General features: G+C 41.8%; 1 protein-coding gene across 2 annotated transcripts; it reads right to left on the bottom strand.

Annotated features, from left to right (window-relative positions):
* Positions 1–17,436: 17,436 nt before the first annotated feature.
* Positions 17,437–24,528, bottom strand: LOC108699259 (isovaleryl-CoA dehydrogenase, mitochondrial-like). Of its 2 annotated transcripts, XR_005963550.1 has the most exons (5): positions 24,390–24,528; positions 24,065–24,138; positions 21,004–21,108; positions 20,727–20,798; positions 17,437–18,312 (listed from the first exon to the last, which is right to left on the bottom strand). XR_005963550.1 is itself a non-coding variant. In XM_041573379.1 (4 exons), exons 2-4 carry the CDS (start codon positions 21,051–21,053, stop codon positions 18,180–18,182), a joined length of 255 nt encoding a protein of 84 aa, XP_041429313.1. In that variant the 5' UTR covers positions 21,054–21,108; positions 24,065–24,528; the 3' UTR covers positions 17,437–18,179. The 2 variants fall into 2 exon arrangements, 1 of the variants encoding a protein (XP_041429313.1); XM_041573379.1 differs by having other exon boundaries at positions 24,065–24,528.
* Between the last annotated feature and the right edge of the window lie 3,012 nt (positions 24,529–27,540).

Below are 27,540 nucleotides of genomic sequence, written 5' to 3'. Positions count from 1 at the left end.
GCATAACAGGGAGAGATGGTGCCTATAGTAACAGTGGATAATAGTCTCAGGGAAGGGACTGTGGCTGTGGGATAGCAGGTATAGTAGGGAGAGATGGTGCCTATAGTAACAGTGGGATAATAGTCTCAGGGAAGGGACTGTGGCTGTGGGATAGCAGGCATAACAGGGAGAGATGGTGCCTATAGTAGCAGTGGAGATCATAGCCTTGTGAAACAGATTCCATTGCAGATCCGCAAACAGATACTGTACTCATACTCTATTGTGCTCATTCATCCATCAAGCATTCACCAGATGAAGGACAAATTGTCCATTATACCATGGAGCACAAATACATGTTTCTTCCTTTACCCCTCTTTGACCCAGGATCCTACTCCGCCAAGAAAAGCTCTACAAGCAATAATAGGCTGCATTCACCTTGATAACCTGTTGTAAGTAACAAGTACTTCACATGTCAAATACCCCTCTGGCTGTCAGATAAAATGGGACATGTACAAAATCATTTTTGCCTCCCCACCAGTGGTCAGTGTGTAGGAGGAACAATCTCTGGCATCAGGAAGCAAGAGAAATGTGACATTTTGCAGTAGGAAGTGAGCAGGTTGCTTTATTCTTTACACTTTATTGTATCAGACACAGCGGTTGTTTTTGCCTTTTCAGTTTAACAATAGAACAGTCATTCACTGTACAGTTTAACTGCTCAACTGCCAGATTATCTGTTAGGAGGCAGAAAAAGTGGAAGTATGAAAGCATGAACAAAACCCCAATGTTTTCTATAACTCAGTGGCCCTCTTGATATTAGGGAAAAGTAGAGTGGTCTTTTGGGGGTGTAAATGAGGAGAGAGGAGAGAGCACGTACAGAAAAGCAACATGGCAGCAGTAACTCTTTACTTTCCAGGGGGTGAAACACTATTCCCATCACTCACCCCATTTAGTTTTTTAATTAGCAGCTCTCCAGTTTGCATTTTTTTTGTAATTTGGTTGCTAGGGTCCGAATTACCCTAGCAACCATGCATTGATTTGAAGAAGAGACTGGGATATGAATAGAAGAGGGCCTGTGCAGAAAAATGAATAATAAAAAGTAGCAATACATTTGTAGCCTTGCAGAGAATTTGTTTTCAGATGGGGTCAGTGGCCCCCATTTGAAAGTCAAAGAAAAAGGCAAATACAGGTATGGGACCTGTTATCCAGAATGCTCGGGACCTGGGGTTTTCCGGATAACAGATCTTTCCGTAATTTGGGTCTTCATGCCTTAAGTCTACTATAAATTCATTTAAACATTAAATAAATCCAACAGGCTGGTTTTGCTGCCAATAAGGATTAATCATATCTTAGTTGGGATCAAGTACAAGGTACTGTTTTATTATTACAGAGAAAAAGGAAATAATTTTTAAAAATTTGGATTATTTGGATAAAATGGAGTCTATGGGAGACAGCCATTCCGTAATTCGGAGCTTTCTGGATATCGGGTTTCTGGATAAGGGATCCTATACCTGTAATTCCAAAACTATATAAAAAGAAAAAATAAATATATATTGTGTAAGTTTGAATGTTGGCTTTGCCCTAGGCCCACTACTACACTAAAGATGGGCCAAAACAGATGTAATAATAGGGTTAAATTAAGAAGAGAAAGTATCTATGTGTCTCCTGGAACCACAAACAGGCAAGGCAATAAACCAGACCCACTGCACCGATTTTTCCATTAAGTTTTATTTGGTCCTAAAATTTCTATTATAATACACCAGAGCCATTTATATAGGAAACAATGTACACCCTATTGTAAAATATAAGGATATTATAAGTCAGGGTGTCAAATCGCCTCTTCTTCAGGCGACTAATGTACCTGAACTGCCTTCCTGCCGGCTAAAATCTAAATCGCCGGCGGGATGGCACTTAGCACTGCGCTTAGTTTTCCGAAGTCACCAGAAGTTGCCTCACAAGGAAACTTTGGGCGACTTGGAAAACGAAGCACTCCAAGTGCCATACCGCCGGCAATTTAAATTCTAGCTGGCGGGGTGGCAGTTTGGAGAGATTCGTCGCCCAAAGAAGAGACGATTTGTTGCTCAATGAATCTCTACGTGTGTCTCTGTCCTGAAGGGTATCACTACAGAGATTAACTGACCCCTGCATTGTTTAAACTTCAAATTAAGACTGCAATCCCCTGGATTGTTCACTCATGGAATCCCCTCTGCATTGTTCACACCTGTAAAACCTCTTTTATTTACACCCCTAAAGCCCTGTACTGTTCACACCTGAAACCCAGACTGAAACTGCCCAAATTGCTCACCTGTTCACACTCATACAAACTGCTGAATGGGCACCAGCATTGTGTCACTGTATGTAGTACATTTTATAGTGGTCCTGATAGGTTTCCCTGTCTCCAGCTCTGTTCTGCCTGCCCTATGCTTCCTGTGTGTGCCATACTCTGCCTGTACTATGCTCCCTGTGTGTGCCATACTCTAGCTGCCCTATGCTTCCTGTGTGCTATACTCTGCCTACCCTATGCTCCCTGTGTGTGCCATACTCTACCTGCCCTATGCATCCTGTGTGTGCTATACTCTGCCTGCTCTATGCTCCCTGTGTGTGCCATACTCTACCTGTCCTATGTCTTGAAACCCCCCCCCCCCCGGTTGTAGTCCAAAAAAAAATTCTCTATAGTCATGTTATATTAAAAAATATAGTTATTGAAAATACAACATTACAGGACATGGAGCCTAAGGCGATTCATGCTTACCCAGCACTTAGTCATACCCAGCATTTAGTCATAGGCCATCTCAGAGAGATGGTTGTGGCCTAGGCACGTGTCCCTTCTGCCTTCACCCTAGTTCAAGCCCTGCCCAGCACTGATTTCACCCTCAGCAAAATCCTTTTGTTTTAAGCATTTCCTGTTAAATTTGCATTAGCTGAAAGGTGATTTCTTCGCTCTGCTTTTTATTAGCTGCATGTTTTCCTGTATTATCTTTATTAAAGGAAAGTTCACCTCAAATTGCTTAAAGGCTCTTTATTAGGTGTAAAGCTGCGCAGCTAGTGGACACCTTTCTTTTCTATGGAACAATTGTTAAGTTTCTGCAAAAATACATTAAACTGAGTTCTCTGAGTTTGAACCCATAACAGACCTAATTAATAACTACTGATGACCTCTGTTGGTTATTGTAAGGAAGGTACTAACCCTTCTGCTTCTCTCCCACAAGACTCCCCTGTATACTGTATAATTCTTAGAGCCTGATGTATAGTGACAGAGTCGGACTGGGATGCCTGGGGCCCACCAGAAAACCCGGGCCCACTCTCCAAATTATTTTTCCTTTTTTTCTTTATTCACTTTTCTTCTTTCTTTATTATTTTAATCACTTCTCCTTACATATTATCATCCATTCTTCCCTCTCTTCTCTCTTAGAAATGAGGGAATGGCTGTGGTACAGACATACAAGGCAAATAATTGGGTGAGCAGAAGGGCCCACTGATACCTGGGCCCACCGGGAGTTTTCCTGGTATCCCGGCGGGCCAGTCCGACACTGTATAGTGATGAGCTGCATGAGATGTTGGTCTTCAATAAAGTAAGTTACTGGACTAACAGTAGACTGATATGCACCATGGAGCTACATTAGCAATAAAAGAGTGTTCTATGGGTTAATGAGGATGTGAAATTTTGGATTGGAGTGTCTGGTGCCCACCAGAGCTGCCATCTTAGGGGCCCCCTGCCCAGGATCTGACTGGGCCATCTGGACCCACCTGGACTGTGACCAAAGGGCCTTTTTCCTGACGGCTGGTAGCCAACCTAGGCCCCTCCCATGCGCAAGCGCAACACTTACCTTCACCTCCTTTACTGCAATCGGATCCAGGGTGGGGGAGAGCCTATGTTCCAGGTGAGGGAGTGGGCTGGGTTTCAGGGGAGCATGATAGCTGTTGCCCACTGTGGTGTTCCCGGTGTCCTGGTGGGCCAGTCTGACACTACCCTGCCATTAGCTGACTCCACATAACTCGCCATCCCACCCTCGCACGTACTTTTTACTTGACCGATGTGGCCGTGATCAGCGGGAAGTCAGGGGGAAGTGACTTTAGTGTTCGTCAGGGATCGGAGGGCAACTGGGTTTTTTTTGTATATTAATTATTTTTCCATTTTTTTTGATATACAACAAAAACACAACACCAATATACATTGCATGCAAAATTTCAGGCAACTGGGTTTTTTTCCTGGTTTCCCGCAGGCCTAGTCCAACATTGGGATTAAGGTAGCCACCTGGACAATAAAAATATGCTTGATGCCAATGTTATAAATAGGGAAGTATGTTACAAATATAGGAAGGCTGGAATTTTTTCAACAGAAAAGGTCGCAACTTTAGTGTTGCACTGCACCCTAGCATTGTAACTTATGGAAATTCTGAAAAAGGCCAGTATTAAGAGGTGAAGAAAGAGCTGTTAAGGCCCTGTACTAAAAAACCTGTTCCACTGGTACAGTCCCACTGTCTAACTGAGTAAGGGCCCTGTCTCCAATGGCCTTTTGTCATCGGTCTCCATGAAATCATTACATACACCAGTTACATACATGGAATTGCACTGTCCTGCTTTCTATAACATAAACCTTTAGGCCCTTGTTTATTTCTCTGGAATGACGTACTGATTGAGTTCATATATGTAATTTGCAATTGTGACCTGCCTCTCTAATGAAACCCCTGTTTTACTGTATGTAAGGCCCAGATTTGTGGGAAGGGCCGGGCCTAGGGAGGCAAGATTTTAGGGGTGGCATCAAGCCACATTCTCATTTTTTCAGAAGCACTGGGTTGTGCAGGGGATTTGACAGCTCTTTAAATCTCCTGCACTCCTAATCCCTAGTGCACCAGTGGTAACCTGTGTAGGTGCAAACTCGTGGGGGGGGAGTAGTCACAGGACCCTCTGGCCTAGTGGCGCCCGAATAAGAAATACGGATGGCGATCTGCTTGATCACCCTAATCTGGGTGTAGGGTTGCCACCTTTTTAAAATAGTCTTATTGGCCAGTGGAGGCGTTGATACACCAGGAGGTGGGGCGATGATGTAAAGGGGTGGGATGACGACAGTGAAGGGCAGGGTGATGACATCGGCAGTAGGGATGGGCGAATTTGACCCGTTTTGTTTTGCCAAAAAATCGCCGCCGGCGAAATGTCAGTGATGCCCATTAAAGTCTATGGGTGTCAAAAAATAAATTATCGTGTGGCGAAATTCTTTTGACGCGTGTCTTTTTTCTTTGACACACAATGCCATACAAGTCTATGGGTGTCATTTCCACGTGAAACAAGGCGAAAAAATTCGTCCATCCCTAATCACCAGACGTCCGAGAGAGTCTTTGGGAAGGATGAAGAGAAAAGATCTTTCCAAGAAAGATCATTCGTTTACACGTGTAAAGATGAATTGTCAGATATACAAGTAGAAACAATAGAATTCTCACTGTATCTGACGATTCAGCACTAACAATGGCCAATGTTTTGGTGCCTTCAAAGGCACCCGATCATAATTTAACTCACCGAATATCGTACGGAAATTAGTTTTGTACCATATTATCTATGTGTCTATGGCCACCTTAAGAGACCGTAAGTTTTTACTGGATGAAGGACTTAAGGGGATGGGGCAGATTGGGGGCAGGCCAGGAGCTGCACTTTGCAGTATTATAAATTTACTGGCAACTGGCCAGTAAATACTGGCCCTGGCAGGTGTTTTCCCGGCTAGGCAAGTAAAATACTGGCCTGGTGGCAACCCTATCTGGGTGCCATGCGCAGCACAGAAAAGCTAAAGGGCTGATTCTAGGTTCATGTAGAGCTGAACTCTCTTCTTCCAGGCACAGCCAGAGTATGAGAGGTGTCCCGGGAGGAGCTGCAGCAGCCTGTGCATCACCTGGGGACCAAGCTGCAAAGTCAACTGTGCTGTTCAGTGCACTAATTGCACATAAGGGTAAATACCTGTGGCATTTCATTACATGGTTGCCAGGCAGTGCATTCCAGTGTCTTGTGCTGCATGGCAACTTTCATTGGTTCCATTCCTCCCTGGGGTTCTGTACAGACACGTAGGAATCTTCCTATTTTTAAAGTTTCCCTGGATACAGACCCACAGGGATGCGTGGAGCCAATTATTATGTGTATTATGTGTAGTTAGCACGCTGGAAGTCATTACATATGGGAATGCACTAGGTATGATCCCTAAGAGACTCCCTAAGATAAAGAAAGTAAGAAGAGTGATATTTATTTTTTGTTTTTATTAACTTTTAAAGGGGTAGTTCCCCCTTTGAGTTGAGTTTCAGTATGTAATAAAATGCCTAATGTTAAGCACTTTTCAATTGGCCTTCCTATTTTCTTTTTTATGTTTTTTGAGTTATTTCCCTTCTCCTGATTTTTTTCAGTTTTCGACTGGGGGTCACTGACCCCCATCTAAAAAAAAACAGCTGCTCTGTAAGGCTTCAAACGTATTGCTAGTTTTTATTACCCAACTTTTTATTCAGGCCCTCTCCATATTCCAGCGTTTTATACAAATCATATGCATGGTTGTTAGGGTAATTTGGACCCCAGCAACTAGATTGCTGAAATTGCATGCTGAATCAAAAGCTAAATAACTCAAAAAGCACAAATAAGAAAAAATGAAAACCAGTTGCAAATTGTCTCAGAATATCCCTCTCGACATCATACAGGTATGGGATCCATTATCCGAAAACCCGTTATCCAGGAATTTCCGAATTACGGAACAGCCGTCTCCCATAGACTCCATTTTATCAAAATAATGCAAATTTTTTATTTTTTTTATTTTTTTATTACAATTTCCTTTGTAATAATAAAACAGTAGCTTGTACTTGATCCAAACTAAGATATAATTAATCCTTATTGGAAGCAAAATCAACTTATTGTTTTTTTTTTTAATGTTTACATGATTTTCTAGTAGACTTAAGGTATGAAGATCCGTTATCTGGCAGTCCCAAGGCAAGTCCCGAGCATTCTGGATAACAGATCCCATACCTGTACTAAATGTTAATTTAAATGTGAAAAAATCCCTTTAAGCATTCCAATGAGCAGTGAGATACTAAACATTGGCAAGTATCAGCAACACACATGTAGATGATGTATTCTTTGCAAGAAATTGTTGACCTAGTTATTTGCAATGCTGGCTTCCCAGGTCATTCAATGGAAACCTGGAGACATACTAAAACTAACAACAATACCACAAAAAATAATAATAAAGAAACTGAAGAATCACAAAAAGGGAATGTAGTCATAACCACAGACAGACATCACCTTCCGCCAGAGAGGAATGGCAGAGCTTTCTGTTCATTTGCAAAGGATTTTAAAGGGTGGCCTGTTCTCACCCTATGATAAATACACCACTAAAACCCCTATACAGGTGAATAGAGAGCTGTGACTATTCACCCTACAATAAGAATCACACCTTAAAGGAAAATTACTTTATTTGTATATGCCCTGTCAGTGGGTGTTTAATGGGATGAATGGGCCCTAGGCTACACTTTCCACAGGCCCCCCTTCTAGGCTACTCCCTCTCCCAAAAGTTTAGAAATACACAACAATGAATCACGGTCATGTGTGCATCTGGAGACACAAAGGGGCAAATTCACTAACCTCCAAAAATTCACCAGCGACGGCTTCACGGACATCGAAACACTTCGCCAGGAGTAGATTCGCCAGGACAACACTAATTCAATAAAATCCGAAGTTGCGTCCAGGGCACCAAATGCTGTCGAAGTAGCGCTAGCGTTACTGCGGCAAACAAAGCGAAGTTGCGCCAGCGTTGCCTAATTTGCATACGGCGGGAATTTAAATGTTGCAGAGAATTCATTATACTACACAAACCTGGGAAACCTTATTATAATAAAATTTTTATATTGCCCTACACATGAGCCCACTGTATAGTTAATGTGCCATATGTTAGGAAATGTAGGGGGGAAGCCGGGTACACCAGAAAAAATTTACGATCTTTTGCAGCCTATCACCCTGAAAAATGAAAAGTCGCCAGCTTTTTTTGGGACTATTTTTTTCAACTATTTTTTGAGGAACTCCTATCTACTCTATTGCACTTCGCCTGGTCTGAGTTGGTGAAGGCAAGTCTGGCGCAAGAGGTAACGTTCAGTAAAATCCGCATCTTAGTGAATTTGCGTAGTTACGTCCATTCACCAGAGCGCAACTTCGCCAGGCATAAGGGTCTATCGCCTACGCTAGTGAAGTTATGCCTGCACCCGTACACTGGCAAATTAACTAAATGATGTCACACTGGCGAATTTTCGCTTGCGTTAATCACTTCGCCCCTTTAGTAAATCAGCCCCAAAGGACCCATGATTTAGCTTTTTTTCAATTATCATTAGTATTTTCTTTTATATTAATTTTTATCTGCATTGCTGGGCCAGGGTCTGCTCAGGACAGGTGCAAATTGAGTACCTGCTAGGAGAAGATTAGGCAGCCAGACAAGGGAAGGCACGTGTGTAGCATGTGCAAAGCTCGCTAAGACATGTCAGGTACGGCGTGTACAGGGACGTTACTGGCGTGCACCAAACCCGGCATCTTAGAAAGCTCAGGTGTACGCACGTGCCTTGACTTGTTTGGCTGCGGGACAGTCCCGATTTTGACTGCTCAACCCCCAGTCCCGTGTTTGTTACTGAAATGTCACGACTTTCTCTTTGATCTCTTTGTCAGGCGACAAATCTCCTCTTCTTTGCGGCGACTAATCTCCCCGATCTGCCTTCCGCCGGCTAAAATGAAAATCGCCTGGGGGCAGGCACTCTGAGCACTTTGTTTTCTGAAGTCGCCTGTAATTGCCTTACGAGGAAACTTCGGGCGACTTTAGAAAATGAAGCGCTCCAAGTGCCTGCCTTTTAGGCGGCAGAAGGCAGATCTGGGAAATGTGTCGATTGACAACTAATCTCCCCGAATCTGCCCGTGTGGCCAGAGCCTAAAACATAATTGGTTTTTAACAGAGAGCTCAGAATATGTGCCAGGTGCACTTAGATACGTTTGTAACAATTTAAGATAAGCAAAGAAGAAATTGTAACAATTTAAGATAAGCAGGTTTCTTGGGGAAACTGTGACTTGCATCTTAAAAGGCAATTCACCTTCATTAGCTGAAGTGTAATAACACATCAAACCACAAAAATTTGTTCAAACTCCATGACCTGCCAAATTTTGTAAAATGGACATGGTAATTAGGGGGGCCACAAAATGGGCATGGTCAAAAATGTTCACAGCAATCTGCACAGCAAATCTTTTTGTCCTTAATTCTATTTCCAAAATGTTGGGAGATATGTAATCAGTAACGGAACTAGTAGTTCCCGGGCCTGGGTGTAGGCCTTGCACCCAGGCCCCCACCATCTGTCCAGCCTCAATTTTTATGCCAGATTTGTTCTGGCACCATCTTCTGGCGGGCCCTGAGGGGGGGCAGGCCCAGGTGCAATCACACCCGCTGCACCCCGGTAGTTCCGTCCCTGTGCTTAATCTTGTGCACCTCTCCTAACCAGACCCAAAAGAAAAGAAATTAAAAATAATTATTTTATAAAGCTAGATGCCCCCTAGGCTATAGTCTAGGGGGTATTCTATTCATTAATCTGTCCCTGTGCCACATGCATTTTTGGGTATGTAAGCAGAGACCTAATAGCCCACCCCCACCCTAGCCGACCATGCCAGACTCATTACGTGCCAAGTGCTTAATGGCATGCTAATACCTATCCATTTCCCTGACCCTGGCACTGTTGTTTTGCAGACTGTACCACTGCCTCTTCACAGGGGAACCAGAGCCTGCCAAGGCCAGCGCCTTAGTGACCAGTGTTTTCAAAGAGCAGCTGTTTAGACTCTGGAGATTTTGGACAATGCAGAACAGCTGTGAGAGACAGAATGTGCTAGAAGGAACAGCGTGCCGTGCTAGTGAGCTCTGGTCACTAAGTGAGAAAAAGGAACATACTATTTCTTATCAGCCCAGGAAATGAAGGGTACATAATAAAATTCGTCATTTATTAATTGCAGTTTCGTAAACATGTCATCTCTGTGAGCCCAGCTGCTCCCAAACCCACTAGCCAAGATGAAATGCAAAGCTCAACACAGGAGATTTTACTACACCCCCTCCAGTCTGAAGAAAGGATGATGAATAGAAGTGGAGAATTCGGGTACAAAGTCGTTCCTAAAACTGAAACTGCTTCATGGGGTGCTGTTATATAAATTCCTTTTTCACGTTACTTGTTCCATTTGCATTTTTATACATAGCACCCTATTGCTTTACAAAAAAACAGGTAAAGCTGCTTTACAAGACAGTATGCACAGCAGCCTCATGCTAGGGGATAGTCTTCACTGTTGCTTCAGCCATTAGCCTTAGACATAGACACAGGGCCGCCACTAGAAATCACTGGGCCCCATACAACAACATTTTCGGGGCCGCCTAATGCAGCCCCCAAGCCCCACCCCAGATACCGCCCACCCCACACTCATCCATTGATGGTCAGGGCCCCCCTATAAGTTGTTTTTTTCTTTAAAAAAAAAAAGCATTGGTGCAAAGAACCCCCATAAATTAAAAAAAATGTTGGTGCCAGGCCCCAGAGAATATTAAAAAAAAACATTGGAGGCAGGGGCCTATAGAGTATTAAAATAATAAATTGGTTTCTAGGGCTTTAAATTTTTTTAAAAAAAAAACACATTGGTGTTGAGTAGAATTGAACTCGTGGCTTCAGGACTTCAACTTTGGCTCCTTTCGCGACTTTGGGTCTTTTTGCATCTTCAGGACTTCAAGTTCGGCCCTTTTCGTGACTTCGGGTTTTTTTGCTGCTTCGTGACTTTGGCAGTTTGGCTCTTATCGGGACTTCGGCACTTTGGGACTTCGGCTTTTCATCGGTTCAGGAGGGCGGCACAGCTTTGGTGCTGCCAAGGGGGGCCCGGCTATTTCAAAAAGTGCAGCACAGCCGGCCCCCCCTTCAGGCCTGGCCCTGGTACACTTGTACCCCTGTGCCCCCTGATGGCAGCCCTGCATAGACATAACTGGAGCAGTTGAGGGTGACCAGGGAGGGTGCTTGTCTGAGTGGAGAACATAGTTTCTTGCTCATGGAAAATCAACAGGCTCAGAAGAAAAAAAAAAAATTCAGAAGGGACAGCTCACCTATTCTCAGTCTTTAACACAGGCCTCACATACTTATCATAGTCAAGCCTCTCCCGACTGAACCACAGCAGAAACAGGGGTGAGCCCACTCAACTACTACAGATGACCCAGGCTCCATCTAAAAAGAGGTTACAGACAATCCAATATTTTAAGAAATGAATATCCATTGGACCAAGATTTAACTCTTTTTGTGACTAGCTGCAATATGAGGCGTATCTAAGTGGACAGGTGTTTTCTCCCCCGCTGATGTGCTATACCCATGGGACAGTCTCGCCAGCAGTGTCGGACTGGCCCACCGAGATACCATGAAAACTCCCGGTGGGCCTATTGCATGGTCATTATCAATTTTTATGAGAACAAAGTAGCTCCCCATCTTCTTTTCTGCTGATTCACTGCACATGCTCTGTGCTGCTGTCACTTACTGAGCTTAGGGACCCACTCACAATATACAGTACACATAGAATAGAAATGTCACAATATAAGGCTGATTAGTCATTAATACAGATAATTACTATATGACAGCACAGAAACTAGTGCAACTAGCATCAGAATTTAATAATCAGCCCTGTAGCATCACAGGCCCACTTCATTTTCTGCTTGATAATTTGCAACAACCCCTAAGCTTAGCTTCTCAACAGCTGCTCAGAGCCCACTGAGCATGTGCGTGTCACAGACACTTTCCAAGATGGTGCACGGGGGGCAGGTCTGTTTGAGGACCTCCCAACTGTGCGGGAGGCCCCTAAGGTGCCAACACAGTGGGCCCCAGATACCCCAGTCTGACACTGACAGTAAGGCTAACACCACAAATTACCACAGTATTGAGATTGGCTAAACCAGTCACACTGACATTCATGCCACCACTATGGGCAAGATTTGAACACAGGCCAAAAAAATCTCGCTTTTACTTTATTTTTTTTTTCTTCTTTATTTTTTGAGACAGCACTGAAATGAAAACATATACATATAATATGCACACACACACACATATATATATATATATATATATATATATATACATACAAGTAAATTGGCTTTACCAAACATAAGTGATCATAATCATTCACATAATACCTATAGCATGTAAATCAGAACCATGGGTTTACCCCATGACCAGACCTACTCTATAAAAACACTCCCATAAAAGCTCTTCAAGGTTTTATTATTTGGTAGAACAAAAGACAGTTTACAGTACCATCTACTGGTGGTAACTGGAATTGTGGCTGGTAGGCTTTTGCTGTTAAAACCTTCAGGGAGTGTTCGCATTTTAGGGGATTTCAGATTTCAGCAAATTCCCTAAAATTAAATTCAGAATTATAGAAAAGATTAATAATTTTAAGCCAAGGGTACATTAAATAAGGTACATTAAACCAGTTCCTCGGGTTTTGCAGACTTGACTGTACAGGTATGGGACCCGTTATCCAGAAGGCTCGGAACCTGGGGTTTTCCAGTTAAGGGATCTTTCTGTAATTTGGATCTTCATACCTTAAATCTACTAGAACATCGTGTAAACATTAAATAAACCCAATAGTCTGGTTTTGCATCCAACAAGGATTAATTATATCTTCGTTGGGATCAAGTACAAGCTACTGTTTTATTATTTCAGAGAAAAGGGAAATCAAATTTGGATTATTTCATTAAAATGGAGTCTATGGGAGACAGCCCTTCCGTAATTCGGAGCTTTCTGGATAATGGGTTTCCGGATAACGGATCCCATACCTGTAGTATGTTTTAACTTGTGGAAAAAGGAATCCAGAAAGAATCTTGTGTTCTTCTAAGCATATTCTGGGGGCATTTACATACACGTGCCTCACGTGACACTACAAACAGTAAAGCTGGCCATAGATGTTGAGATTTTTCAAAGATCAGATCCTGATCGTGAAACCACGATCTTCTCGGAACAATCGTACGATCGTAAGAATTTACCATCAACTAAAAAGACCAATTTGGCAGGAAAACAAAGGGGAGCTGCCTGCTTGGCCCTGCAAACATAGATAGATTGCACTGGGACCGACAAAGATTTTTTGACCTGGCCGATCAATTTCCTGACAGATGTCGGCCGAAAAATCATAAGATGTACGATCGTTCGAATCCCACTAACTGCACGATAATTTCGAAGGATTGGTTGGGCTTCCCTAAAATCGGTCGTTCGACAAAGAAGAATCGTCGCGTCTATGGGGAGCTTTAAACAAGAATATTAAGCATAACCTCTGGCACTACATCCCTTGGAAGAACTACAACTCCCTGCATGCCTTCCCAAGCCATGGTGCAGCAACCAAAGAGCAATAGATTTCTTGCACCTTCAATGCGCTCTCCTCTCATACTTTATAAAGACATTGTTTATTCATAGTTGCCCCTTGTGAAGCTCACAATTAGACAGTAGTAGAGTAGGACTAGATTTGTTATTTTGTTTTTGAACAGCAACAAAATATCTGATTTTTTTTTTCCAAAGGATGTAAACAGGAGTTTGCTCATAGTGAAACAGGTGTGTGCATCTTACAGGCCCAGGGAGGGTGGGGATACATTGCCACTTCCTCTCTATGTGTGTATCTTGGGTTCTTTCCAGGTTATTTGAGGGTAATTGTGCTGTTTGTACAAGCCACAACCAAATGATGTTCTGCAGCCCACGGTATTTACACGCTACTGCGAGGGAAGGAAAATCTGGATTTATTGATCTTCTGTAACGTCACATGGAGCTGGTGACTATGGAATATGAACTTTTCAGAATCTATTATAGAAAAATGGATGAGCATCTATAGATTCCACTGAAAAAATACCCCCCGTGGCAACAGTATAAAGGAAAACGGGAGAATTTTTGCTTGGCATTTAAACCAAACACCTTGCCATAGGGCGGTACCTGAATGTGCTTCAGAAAAAGAAAAGCCACGTGCTACATTTTTTAGGGGTCACAAGGTTGCAACGTGTCTATGTCAGGGCATGAAAACACTCAGGTCTTAGAGAAGGAGCGCGGCATTAATAAGTGTTTCTGACACCCTTATAAGGAGGTGAAATAAGTTTTATTTCAAGATTTAAATAGTTAGGTCATTTTCTAATGAGCCAGCAGGTGGCACAACCCACAAGGTTGACCTGTTGGGGAATTTTCCGGCCCCCTGTGGCAACATTATAAAGGAAAATGGGAGAATTTTTGCTTGGCATTTAGAGGAGAACTAAAGCCTAACTAAAGAAGTAGCTAGAAATGTTGTACATTAAGTTTTGGACTTCTGTACCAGTCCAAGGCAACCACAGCCCTTTAGCAGGGCTAAAGCGTCTCCAAAGATGCCCCAGTAGCTCTCCATCTTCTTTTCTGCTGATTCACTGCACATGCTCTGTGCTGCTGTCACTTACTGAGCTTTGGGACCCACTCACAATATACAGTACACATAGATAGAAATGTCACAATATAAGGCTGACTGGTAATTAATACAGATAATGACTACGTCATCTCAGAAACCAGTGCAATTAGCATCAGAATTGGATAATCAGCCCTGTAGCATCAGCTTATGTTACAGGCCAACCTCATTTTCTGCTGGATAATTAGTGACGACCCCTAAGCTTAGTTTCTCAACAGCTGCTCAGAGCCCATTGAGCATGTGAGTGTCACAGACACTTTCCAAGATGGTGACCCCCTGTGACAAGTTTGAAGTCCTGGATCATTGCTGCTATTGACAAGCTGAAACTTTACACTGGTGCAATAAATTCAGTTTATAATATATGCCATTTTAGTCATATTAATTTTTAGGGTTTAGTTCTCCTCTAAACCAAACACCTTGCTAATGGGGCAATACCTGAATGTGCTTCAGGAAAAGAAAAAGACACAGGGGCACAGGGTTTCAAAATGTCAGGGCATGAAAACACTTGATTCTTAGAAAAGGAGCACGGCATTAACAAGTGTTGCTGGCATCCTTATAAGGAGGTGAAATAAGTTTTATTTCAAGATTTAAATAGTAAATAGGTAATTTTCTAGGCCATATGGTTGGCCTGTATGGGAATGTTCCTACAGGAGTCTAAATAAGGGAGTGTCTGAACAGGGCACTTCCTATTTTGGCCTAAGAAAACTGAAGTAGTAAACTGGATTAGGAAAGGATTGGGGTGAGTAGGAACTAACTTGTGACAAGTGAACAGAACACTAATGTCGTTACTAGCACTGCCCACTGGAAGTGACATAAATAATATGTGCCGCTACAGATATGGACACAATAATTGGTGCTTTCACAATTATGTTAGATTTCTATGGAAAATGTTGCATTTTGGTGGAAAAAGCCCACGGTGAAGTGTTTCTGAAATGTGCACTTTGCGCTAGTGTTAACAATGCACTCTCACTTCAGTTTTAAACCAGTTACTCCTACCTGTTCATCGGTTGCTACGGGTTACTAGACCTGAATAAAAACGACGTATATGGTATTACGTTACCTCTCAAAAACCTCAGACATCTCTGATATAAAGATTTTTATATTGTAGTGAACTTAATCAAAAGATCCATCAGGCCATCTCCATAGCAAATATAGGAACTGATCCACTTGGGTAACTACAGAGGAAGCAGACCCCATGGGGAGGCCTGGGGAACAGGTAGGGCTGCCATCTGGCTGGTATTTTACTGGCCTGGCCAGTAAAAATGATGGCAGCCATCTTCTTCTCTTCGTTAATCTTTGATAAGTAAGTGCCGTATTGGCGCATGCATACCTCCCAACTGTCCCTTTTTCGGAGGGACAGTCCCTCTTTTGACAGCTCAACACGCAGTTTAGATAAGGAGAAATATTTTTAAACTTTCATAACCTGCCAAATTTTGTAAAACAAACATGGTAATTAGGGGGTGTGGTCAAAAAATTGCTACGCTATGTGCGGGAAAATTTTTTTTGTCCCTCTTTTTACTTCCAAAATGTTGGGAGGTATGCGCATGCGCAGTTGGAGCACTTTTTGTCCTGCGACAATTGTGCATGTGCCGAAAGTAACTGGGATTGCCAAAACGCTGGAAGACGACCTGTGAACTCCGCTAGTCAGAATCTGTACCAAGGGGTAAGTAAAGAGTTAGGGGCATTTAGCAAAGGTACCACCCAGGCTGGAGGGAGCAGGGAGGGGGGTCTATGTAGGGTAGGGGGATAGGGGAATTTATTAGCAAAGGTTTGTTTCTCCTTAAAGAAAATCTCCTCTTGCTGGCTGCATTGCGAAGGGATAGCGAGCGAGAGGAAGGGAACACGAGAGGGAGCGTGGGAGTCTGGAAAATATAAAGAGATTTGGGTCACAATTCTCCATAGACAAGGTACACAACATCATTTTCGGAATGTCGATTAAAGGCAGAAAGTTCCAGTAAATAAGTGTTAGTGTTTGGTGAGAACGTTTCTGGATTTTAAATCAAACAGAGGTTTCCTAACACATATTGGTAGTGATGGGCGATTAAATTCGCCTGGCACAAATTCGCAGCGAATTTCTGCATTTCGCCGCTAGTGAATAAATTTGCAAATCTCCTGCGAAAATTCACCGGAGTCAAAAAATTTTGGGCCTGAGTCCGAAAAGTCGATTGCGTCAAAATTTTCCGGCAAAGTGAAACGGGAGAAATTCGCCCGTCACTCTACATATTGGGCTGGTTGGAATTCATTTCCAGATTTTGCCATAAAGCCAGATGCAAAATAACACTTGAATTAACAAAACATCAGTGCAAATCCTTATTTCATCTCTATTAAAACGATGTCCATCATTGTGTGGAAATAACACCAGCCCTTCTGGCTTCTTTCTTTCTGGCCATGCTAGAATTTCGGGGAGACTAGTCGCCCGAAGAAGAGACGATTTGTCGCTGGGCGACTAATCTCCTCGAATCTCCACGTGTGTCTCTGCCCTAAAGGGGGCCTTGATTTAAGTTCAATACTTGAAGAGAGAAAAGTAAGATAAAACACAAGAAGCAATGTGTTTCATTAGGAAATGTAGAACTTCCACAAAGTGGTACTGACTGCACTTTGATCTGTCTGTTCCAGGGAAGGCACCCAGCCTAAAATTCAATCAAACTGAAATCTAACCCATGTGACTTTACATATAACAAGGTTCTGCTGTTTACCTGCCTACCTTTCCAATACCTATTGTCAGAAATGAATGCAGAAAAGTCCAAATTATTGTAACGTTTATTACAGATATAATCACAGCTTTTAACAGAAAATCATGTTTCCTTTTAAAGGGGTGGTTAAGTAAGTAGTTAACTTTTAGTAGGTCATATAATGGCCAATTCTAAGTAACTTTTCAATTGGTCTTCATTGTTTATATTTTGTAGTATTTTTTAATTATTTGCCTTCTTCTTTTGACTCTTTTGAGCTTTCAAATGAGGGTCACTGACCCCATCTAAAAAACAAATGCTCTGTAAAGCTGCACATTTATTGTTATCGCAACTAGTTATTACTCATCTTTCTATTCAGGCCTCTCCTATTCATATTCCAGTCTCTTATTCAAATCAATGCATGGTTGCTAGGGTAAGTTGGGCCCTAGCAACTGGAGAGCCATTAAATAAAACGCTAAATAACTTAAAAACCACAAATAATAAAAAATGAAAACCAATTGCAAATTGTCTCAGGATATCACTCTCTACATCATACTAAACGTTGAAGGTGAACAACCCCTTTAAGCCTACAGGCGCAGAATATGTTCCCCTGTGCAGCAGGGTCAGTGTATAGCTTATTAACACATTCATTGCCGGGGGGCTCATAATCAGTCTGTTGGTGCTGCACAACACCAAATACTTTCATAAAGTTGCGTTCGCTGCAAGAGAGACTTTGGCACGTGGACCTGTCTAATGTATAGTTAGTGTTGAGGTTACTTTTTAACTCCGACATTATCACAAAATGACAAAGTATCCCTCACTCCTGTTTAGAAGGTTCCATTATTTCTGAGCGTTTGTATTAAACATAGAGAGCTCTGCCATCAGTCCTTGTTGGTCACTGTCTCAGCACGAGTACAATGCCAGTCCTGTATCACACTCATTTATTGGTTCCTCTGTGTGTGGTTCTGAGAGTTTCCTGATACAAACACATGATGTATCTGGGAGAAATGTCCCATGAATAAACACTCTAATCCCCAGTCTGTACAGCACAAGGCCATTGTGAGGAGATCCTGGTTATTTGTACAGAGCGTTGAAGGCTCTGCTGATGACCATTCTTTGAATTTCACTGGTGCCAGCCCCAATCTCATACAGTTTAGCATCTCGAAGGAAGCGGCCCATGGGATAATCATTGATGTAGCCGTTGCCCCTGCAGAAAAACAGCAGTACTGGTTATAGACAATAAAGTCATAGAAATTTGATTTATTATTTCTACAATGTCTTGTTGGCTATTAACCCTCTTCAATTTTGCTGCCTGAGTCTCAGATTTACAGATTAGGAGAGGTTTATTACACTGCAGATTTAACTGCCCAAATCAAACATACTTCATTGAACTCATGCTGAACACAGGTGTATGTTTCCTAACAACAAATCATTGTCCTCTAGAACTCACTGCTATACTCAGAACTAGAAATGTAAACACGGATATGTTTCCAATAAGAAAGGAATGCTTGCTTCTCAGTAGGGATGCACCAAATCCAGAATTCGGCCAGGATTCGGCCTTTTTCAGCAGGATTCGGACTTGCCCGAATCCTTCTGCCTGGCTGAACCGAATCCTAATTTGCATATGCAATTTCCAATTTGCATATGCAAATTATGGACAGGGAGGGAAATTTTGTGACTTTTTGTCAAAAAACAAGGAAGTGAAGAAATATTTCCCCCTGCATATGCAAATTAGGATTCGGATTTGATTCTGTATTCGGCCGAAACTTTCGCAGAGGATTCAGGGGGTCGGCCGAATCCAAAATAGTGGATTCAGTGCATCCCTACTTCTCAGCCCCCATCAGTGGGCACAGACCAGAGTTGCCGGGTCTAATTTTCAAAACCAGCCAAAGTCAGCTACAAAACCAGCCCAAAACTAACCAAGAGGCACTTCAAAAGTAGCCAAAAAATAGCACAATAAATGCAGTGAAAAAAAAGTCTAAGAATTAAATGAATATATGTGAAAAACACCTTTAGCTAATTTTTCCATGAAGCAAAACGGTACAGATTCGACCATCACCAGGAGTGTAATACAGAGGGGGCCTAGGAGGTATAGGGGCCCAATATGGCTCTAATTCATATACAATTTCAATAAATATTGGTAAAACAGATCAACCTCTAGGCATTTTGGTGGCCAGTAGATTTTTGCTCCAAAATTGTCTGAAATTAAGGAAAGTCAACGGAAAATGCAAGAATGCCTAAGAGTGACAGGAGACTGGGGTTCAGAGCCCAAAATCAGGTGACTTCTACACAAGTCAGTCCCATTGCATGCTGGGTATTGTAGTCTTACATTAAACTTGGCAGTCTGCAAATTGTTAAAAACTGCATTACCCAACGTGCATTGGGAGACGCAGGCTTGGCCAAATTAGGGCAAGAAAAAAACTTTGGCTGGTACAAACCAGTCAAAGGCCCAAAAAGTAACCCAACTCTGTACTTTGGCTAGTTTGTATTATCAGAATCTGCCTTGGCTTTAAATTAGTAAAAAAACAAAGGGAGAGACCCCTTCAGCTCCCTGCTATTCCCCTAAGCCAGGTGCTCAGTCCTCAGTGTCCCCGCTGAGACCATACAACACACACCACAGATGGACGGCACTTCTGGACAAAAAATGTATTGGCAGGTCGCTGTACAATGCCTAACGCGTTTCGGGAGTGTATCCCTTAATCATAGGCTCATCTTCAATTACACACAGCTGTTCCTTTATACAAGCAGTACTAGCGCCCCCTAGTGGGCCTTCCATAAAAGTGTTCAATTTATTCAAATAATTAAAACCATTATTGTTTTAAAAAAAAATTCGTTCTCTAGGAATTTTTTCTCATAAAGAACCAAACAGTACTGTACATTGACTTTGTTTAGTGCTAAGGGCATATTAGGTAATGCAGATACATTATACCGTTACATTCTACTTTTACAATATGGATGTTCAATTTTTCAAAATACATTGTATTTAATTTGTCTTAGAACATATGTTTGTGTACTATCATCAAATCCTTTTAGCATAAATAACTGATGCCGTGTCTGAAATTGAGGCCACTTGGCACACTAGTATCTAATTTCAGGATCCAGAATGCCTCTCTAAGATTTATTTTGTGGGTCATGTCCCCACCTCTGATAGGGGCCTTCACTTGTTCGATCCCTTTGACTTTTAAATCCTTTTATACCATTAGGGGTCGCTATTACTGTTTGTATAAAGGAACAGCGGTGTGTAATTGAAGATGAGCCTATGATTAAGGGTAAGGCCACACGAGGAGATTCGGGGGGATTTTGTCGCCTGCCGACTAATCGCCTCATCTTCCAGGCGACAAAAATGGCCCGAATCTCCTCGTGTGAACTAACCCTAAGGGATACACTTCCGAAACGCGTTAAGCATTGTACAGCGACCTGCCAATACATTTTTTGTCCAGAAGTGCCATCCATCTGTGGAGTGTTCTTTAAATTAGTAGCCCAATTTGGCTGGAAAAACACCAATCTGGCAACCCTGGCTCTGACGCCAAACTGTAGAGGCACCCCTTGGCTTCATCATCAACCCAAAACCTCACACGAGAGCCTCTCTACAAGCAAGGTACATGTGAAATGATAACTCACCCAAACACTGGATACCATCTAGAGCCACCTGAGTAGCCGACTCTGCTGTATACAGAATCACCCGGCACAGTCCTGTAAAGCAACACATATAGGGAAAGTTAAGTGAAAGCAAAATATTACCAATAAGCTGCATATCAGCAGCACTAATTAAAAATACAGATATTTATTAGCATATAATATGCAGCCAGTGGTTTCTAAGAGCTGTTTGAAAACACCAAGAGGGTTGCAGGTTGCTGGTCATATCTAGTGTGTCCATAATTGATCAGATCACACTTACCTTTGGATTGGCATGTCCTTGGTTGCAGGCCTTTGCCACATTATAAACATACTGCCGACAAGCTGCCAGGCGGGTGTACATGTCGGGCATTTTTCCTTGCATCAGCTGCCAAAAGAGAAAGATGGATTAAAAACAGGATTGCCCATGCAAATTATTAAAGGAATGTTCAGTGTAAAAATAAAAACTGGGTACATAGATCATATGTGCAAAATAAAAAATGTTTCTAACATAGTTAATTAGCCAAAAATGTAATGTATAAAGGCTGGAGTGACTGGATATCTAATATAATAGACAGAACACTACTTCCTGCTTTGCAGCTCTCTTGATTTCCACTGATTGTTTACCAGGCAGTAACCAATCAGTGACTTGATGGGGGCACATGGGTCATAATTGTTACATTTGAATCTGAGCTGAATGCTGAGGATCAATTGCAAACTCACTGAACAGTTATTTCCCACATGGCCCCCCTTATAGTCGCTGACTATAAGTTAGAGTTAGAGAACTGCAAAGCAGGAAGTAGTGTTCTGTCATGTGACATCCAGTCACTCCTTTATACATTACATTTTTGGCTAACTAACTATAAACATTTTTTATTTTACCTAGTTTTTATTTGTACACTGAACTGTTCCTTTAAAGCAGTGTCAAACTGGGGTCCCGGGGGCCAACCAGGAAGCCTTGGTCTTTAGCCTTGGTTCTTTATTTTTTGTTCACTCACCTACTTAAATAAATATCTATTCTTTTGTCCATATCACCGACCTTCTTTCATACATGAGTGGGGAATGGCTTTGTATAGGAATACATTGTTGGGTGAACAGGAAGACCCAGTGACACCTGGGCCCACCGAGAGTTATCTTGCTACCCTGGTGGGCCAGTGCGACACTGCTTAAAGGAGAAATAAACCCTAAAAATGAATAGGACTAAAAATGCCATGTTTTATAAACTGAACTTATTGCACCAGCCAAAAGTGTCAGCAATGATCTAGGATTCAAACTTGTCAGTGGGCTCTGAGCAGCTGTTGAGAAGCTAAGCTTAGGGGTTGTCACTAATTATCAAGCAGAAAATGAGATTGGCCTGTAATATAAGCTGATGCTACAGGGCTGATTATTAAATTCTGATGCTAATTGCACTGGTTTCTGTGCGGCCATCTAGTAATTATCTGTATTAATTATTAATCAGCCTTATAATACACAAAAGCTATGAATATCCTGTAAATTATATCCTTATAAACGGTGAGTTCTGATGTCATCAGTTATAAACGTTGAGTTCTGATGTCATTTCTGTCACATGACTCACTGAAATTTGTGTATTATAATAAATAAAGTACCCCCAGTTGTAAAATATGAGGATATTAGAAGTTACCTCGGAGTTCCATGACCTGTATAAAAACACTCGACCTTCAGCCTCGTGTTTATATATGGTCATGAAACTCCTCGGTAACTTATAATATCCTTATATTTTACAAGAGGGGGTACTTTATTCACTATATATTGTGACATTTCTATTCTATGTGTACTGCATATTGTGAGTAGGGTTGCCACCTTTTCTGGGAAAAAATACCGGCCTTCCTATATATTTATCTTATTTCCCTATTAATAACATTGGGATCAGCCATCATTTTTACCGGGCAGGCCGGTAAAATACCGGCCAGGTGGCAACCCTAATTGTGAGTGGGTCCCTAAGCTCAGTAAGTGACAGCAGCACAGAGCATGTGCAGTGAAAAGAAGATGGGGAGCTACTGGGGCATCTTTGGAGACACAGATCTTTACTACTAAAGGCTGTGGTTGCCTTGGGCTGGTACAGAAGCACAAAACATAATGTACAACATTTCTAGCTACTTCTTTAACTTCCTTGTCCTTTAAGAACCAAGCATTTTATATCAGAGCACTGAGCAGATCCAATAAAAGGGAACATGTCCATAAGTAGTGCTAGTAGTCATCTATATTTTTAGGGGGTTTTACTTGAACTGTACCAGATCAGAGGTACACCAGTCCCTTGATATTGAATATACATGCTTTCCTGTACCATCAGCTCTGCACATGGATTCTAGACTGTCGCTGATGCTTATTGTGCGTAAGTGAGAGCGGATCAGTTATTTACCACCAGGAGGCAGGATAACCCAAACTTGATATGGATCTTCAGGGAACCATTTCTAAAGCCTGAACCTTCACAGCAAGAGAAGCCATATAGCTTCAGTATGATATAGCAGCCCTTATGTACAACAGCCTGCAGAGCAATTGTCTAGACTAGAGGATGACTAACAAACCCTTGGTAGTTTTGTGCTCAGATTTATATTACTTTACAACAGAAAATATCCAAACACTATTTGCAAGATTCAAATTCAAGCCAAATCCAACCCTTAAATGCAGTGGTTGCTACACTATGGCTTCTACTCTACCAGTGCCCAGAGTCCTGATTGGAAAGGGAGGCCTAATGGCCAGTAAAGATGACATTTTGGGACAATTTCTGTATACAGCCCGACAATTCGGGGGTGAACGGTTGTTTCCTGTTTCCTTTATAACAGTAAACTTGTTATAAACTGAGAGGGGGCATCTAATATAACATTCCAAAAGAGCACTGCCTTGAGGTGAAGCATGTTGTTCACAGAAGGAGCAATGTTGTTGATTAGGGATCCAATGCATTCATTAGCTTTGCTGTCTTGCAGCTCTGGGTTGCCAGTTCCACTTCTGAGCAGACCACTAGGTAGAGCCTGTGTGTTCTCCTGGTGTTTCCAGCAGGTGGTAGGAAAGTCAGAATTAGGGTTGCACTAAATCCATGATTTGGTTCAGGATTCGGCCTTTTTCAGCAGGATTCCGATTCAGCTGAATCCAAGTGCCTGGCCGAACTGAATCCGAATCAAAAAAATCATGTGGCTTTTCATCACAAGGAAGTACATTTTTTTTATCTTTTTTTCTCTAATTTACATATGCAAATGAGGGATCTTTCACAAAGGATTCAGCCGAATCCTAAAATAGTGGTTTCGGTGCATCCCTAGTTAGAATGTAAGCTTGAATTGAGAGTAACTTCTATATATTGCACTATTATAAAAACAGTTATTCCTTACCTGGAAATGACCAATTTTCTGCCTCTCTGGTGTGCATAGAAGGAATAGCATGTTCTAACACAGCCTGCATGATGCTGTAAAGGCAAGAAACACACAAAGAACTATTCTTATTTCATTTGCAAAAGTAAAATGGACTTTTTACAATTTTATGGAAGTTAAACACAAATTCCTTTCAATAAACTGGTTAAGCTGCTTTTGGGGTTACACATCATTGAGCAACCTTACTCATAAAGCCAATAAAAGAAAGCAGCAGCCAAAGTAGGACCATTTCACTGCATGTTGGGTGTACACACGTATAGAAAAGAACTTATCAGATTTTGACAACCTCTGCCGTGGTTAGCTTTACAGGCTGGGAACCTCATACTGATGTAGATCACTCCTAGCAGGACATTTCTTCATGAGATAGGGCTTTCAAATGACCCCATCTAAAAAACAAACAAAAACAAATGCTCTGTAAGGCTACAAATTTGTTGTTATTGCTACTTTTTTTATTCATCTCTCAATTCAGGTTCTCTCCTATTCATATTCCAGTCTCTTATTCAAATCAATGTATGGTTGCTAGGCTAATTTGGGCCCTAGCAACCAGAGGGTGGATATTACCAACTGAAGAGCCGCTGAATAAAAAGCAAAATAACTCAAAAGTCACAAATGATAAAAAATGAAAACCAATCGCAAATTGTCTCCGAATATCACTCTCTACATCATACTAAACGTTAACTTAAAGGTGCCCCTCCAAATCAGCTCTGCTCCTAGTAGAGCCTCCAGGGGCAGGGAGGAGGCCGGCCACGTGTCGGATGAAAACAGTGGATACATTTACTTCCCTTGGGGTGGAAGTAACCAGAGACCTAAACCAATACTCCAAGTGTAACATAGATAAACAAATCAGTTGGCTGGCAGATAAAATAAAGCTCTGAGAACACTACCCTTGGGCCTGGTTGGTAGGATACAACTGATAAAAAAGGTTTGCCATGCCAAAACTACGCGATCCGCTGTGGCACTCCCCAATCTGGGCCCCGCAAAAACCTTTGGCGTTATCAACACAATATTGAGGATGTTCATATGGGGGAACTCCAGACCTAGACTAAGCCTGCAAACGCTTATGAGACCAAAAAATTAAGGTGGGCTAGCCCCTGGTCCGGACTGAATTAAAATAGGCCCTGGCATTTCAGGTACACAGAGGCCCAATCAGCCCCCACCAGCCCACTAAACTTTCTATGGCACCTTATAGCAGCCCCTCTGGCATTTGCCAGAACCCACAGATTGCCAGTCCGGGCCTGGCTAGCCCTACCCAACATGTTCTACTATTTCGTAACTCACAGAACCACATTACTACAGCCAACCTATTAGCCCCCGCTGCATGAGTTATGGGCAGCTGTGTCTAACACCCAAAATGTCCTATGGGACACAGTCCTAGGAACCAAGTGGAAACCCCAAATCCAATGTTAACCACACAAGGGAAAGCCCTACGAAAGGTTCATGTACTAACAGACTTTTCTCAGGTGGTCCCACAAGCACCTCTCTGGCGCAACACCCAGTTCCCACGTATTATGCAAATTCTGCCACCAAGGTGCTGGCTTACCTTAGTATCACTTCTATTGCAGATGTCTGCTCCCCAAAAACATATGCCGCACTGAAGGCGCAATATAATCTACCCAGGTCTGGACTGGATGTCAAAATAGGCCCTGGCATTTCAAGTACACAGAGGCCAAACCAGTCCACTCCACAGTGATCGTCTATGGCATCTTACAGCAGCACCTCTGGTATTTGCCAGAATTTACTGATTGCCAGTCCGGACCTGAATCTACCGAACACACAGGGGCAGATTTACTAAGCTCGAGTGAATAATTCGAATGGAAAAATATTCGAATTTCGAAGTATTTTTTTGGGTACTTCGAGCATTGAATTGGTCAAATTCGATCGAATTCGTTCATATCGAATGATTCGAAGTAAAAATCGTTCAACTATTCGATAATCGAAGTACTGTCTCTTTAAAAAAATACTTCAACTTCATACTTCACCACTTTTAACCTACCAAGGTGCAATGTTAGCCTATGGGGACCTTATTCTGATGTTTAAAATAGGGATGCACTGAAACCACTATTTTAGGATTCAGCCAAATCCAAATTCCCTTCTGAAAGGTTTGGCCATAATTTGCATATGTAAATTAGGGAAATGAGGGGGGAAAGAGAACTGCGAGCACAGCATACATTTAAAAAAAATTTGAATTCCTCGTTTATGTGATGAAAAGTCACATGATTTTTTTTAGAATCAGATTCGGCCCAATAGAATCCTGCTGAAAAAGGCCAAATCCCAAACTGAATCCTGGATTCCTTACATCCGTAGTTTAAAAGTCTCAAAAACATACATTGACAGGGAAAATATAGTGAAAATAAAAATATTATAATAATGTTATGTAAGCTTCATAAGACATTTTTTAAATATAATCAGTTAAAAATCTTGTACCGTTGCTGAAATAAACGCATTTTCCCAATTCTCCAAACAGATATATTCAAATAATAGATTGGAGCAAGGAAAAAAACCCAAAAAACTAATAGAACATTTTGGCACAGATCCTGCATGTAGAGAGAACTTCTGGTAATTTCTCAGAAAAATGAGTAATAGACTCAACGGTCAAAATCAGACTCCGGCATAAAGAGAGAATGAAGTGGGACAGATGTTGAGAGGGATTGTAAAAAGAAACTGGATTATTTCAGAAATGATACAGATATTGATTATTAAGAAAATGTATTATTTCAGTATGATGTATACATTATTTTATACTTAGTTTCATTTTTGTGATAGTAACCTTTTAAAGGGATTGTTCACCTTTAAATTAACTTTTAGTATAATGTAGACCAGTGATCCCCAACCAGAAGCCCGCGAGCAACATGTTGCTCCCCAACCCCTTGAATGTTGCTCCCAGTGGCCTCAAAGCCGGAGCTGATTTTTGAATTCCAGGCTTGGAGGCAAGTTTTGGTTGTATAAAAACCAGCTGTACTGCCAAACAGAACCTCAAGTAGGCTGCCAGTCCACATAGGGGCTACCGATAGCCAATCACAGCCCTTATTTGGCAGTGCCCCCCCAGGAACTTATGCTTGTGTTGCTCCCCAATTATTTTTACATCTGAATGTTGCTCACGGGTGAAAAAGGTTGGGGACCCCTGATGTAGAGAGTAATAGACAATTTGCAACTGGTCCAAATGACCCTAGCAACCATGCATTGATTTGAATAAGAGATAGAAAGATCAATAGGAAGGGGCCAGAATAGAAATATGAGTAATAAAAAGTAGTAATAATACTTTTGTAGCCTTACGGAGCATTTGTTTTTTTAGATGGGGTCAGTGACTCCCAGTTCAAAGCTGGAAAGAGTCAGAAGAAGAAGGCAAATAATTCAAAAACTATAAAAAAGAAATAATGAAAACCAATTGAACAGTTGCTTCAAATTAGTCTATAACATAGCAAAAGTAAATTTAAAGG

The sequence above is a fragment of the Xenopus laevis genome, chromosome 8L (assembly GCF_017654675.1).
Source record: "Xenopus laevis strain J_2021 chromosome 8L, Xenopus_laevis_v10.1, whole genome shotgun sequence".
Classification (NCBI taxonomy): domain Eukaryota; kingdom Metazoa; phylum Chordata; class Amphibia; order Anura; family Pipidae; genus Xenopus; species Xenopus laevis.
This window is presented reverse-complemented; position numbering and strand designations above follow the sequence as displayed.

What these genes read in the sequence shown, in the direction of transcription:
- LOC108699259 (XM_041573379.1), bottom strand. Translation starts at nt 21,053, where the DNA reads ATGTTTATAATGTGGCAAAGGCCTGCAACCAAGGACATGCCAATCCAA. An exon ending in AAGGACATGCCAATCCAAAG is followed by an intron (nt 20,799 to 21,003) that starts GTAAGTGTGATC and finishes GTTGCTTTACAG; the next exon opens with GACTGTGCCGGGTGATTCTG. An exon ending in AGATGGTATCCAGTGTTTGG is followed by an intron (nt 18,313 to 20,726) that starts GTGAGTTATCAT and finishes GTTTTTCTGCAG; the next exon opens with GGGCAACGGCTACATCAATG.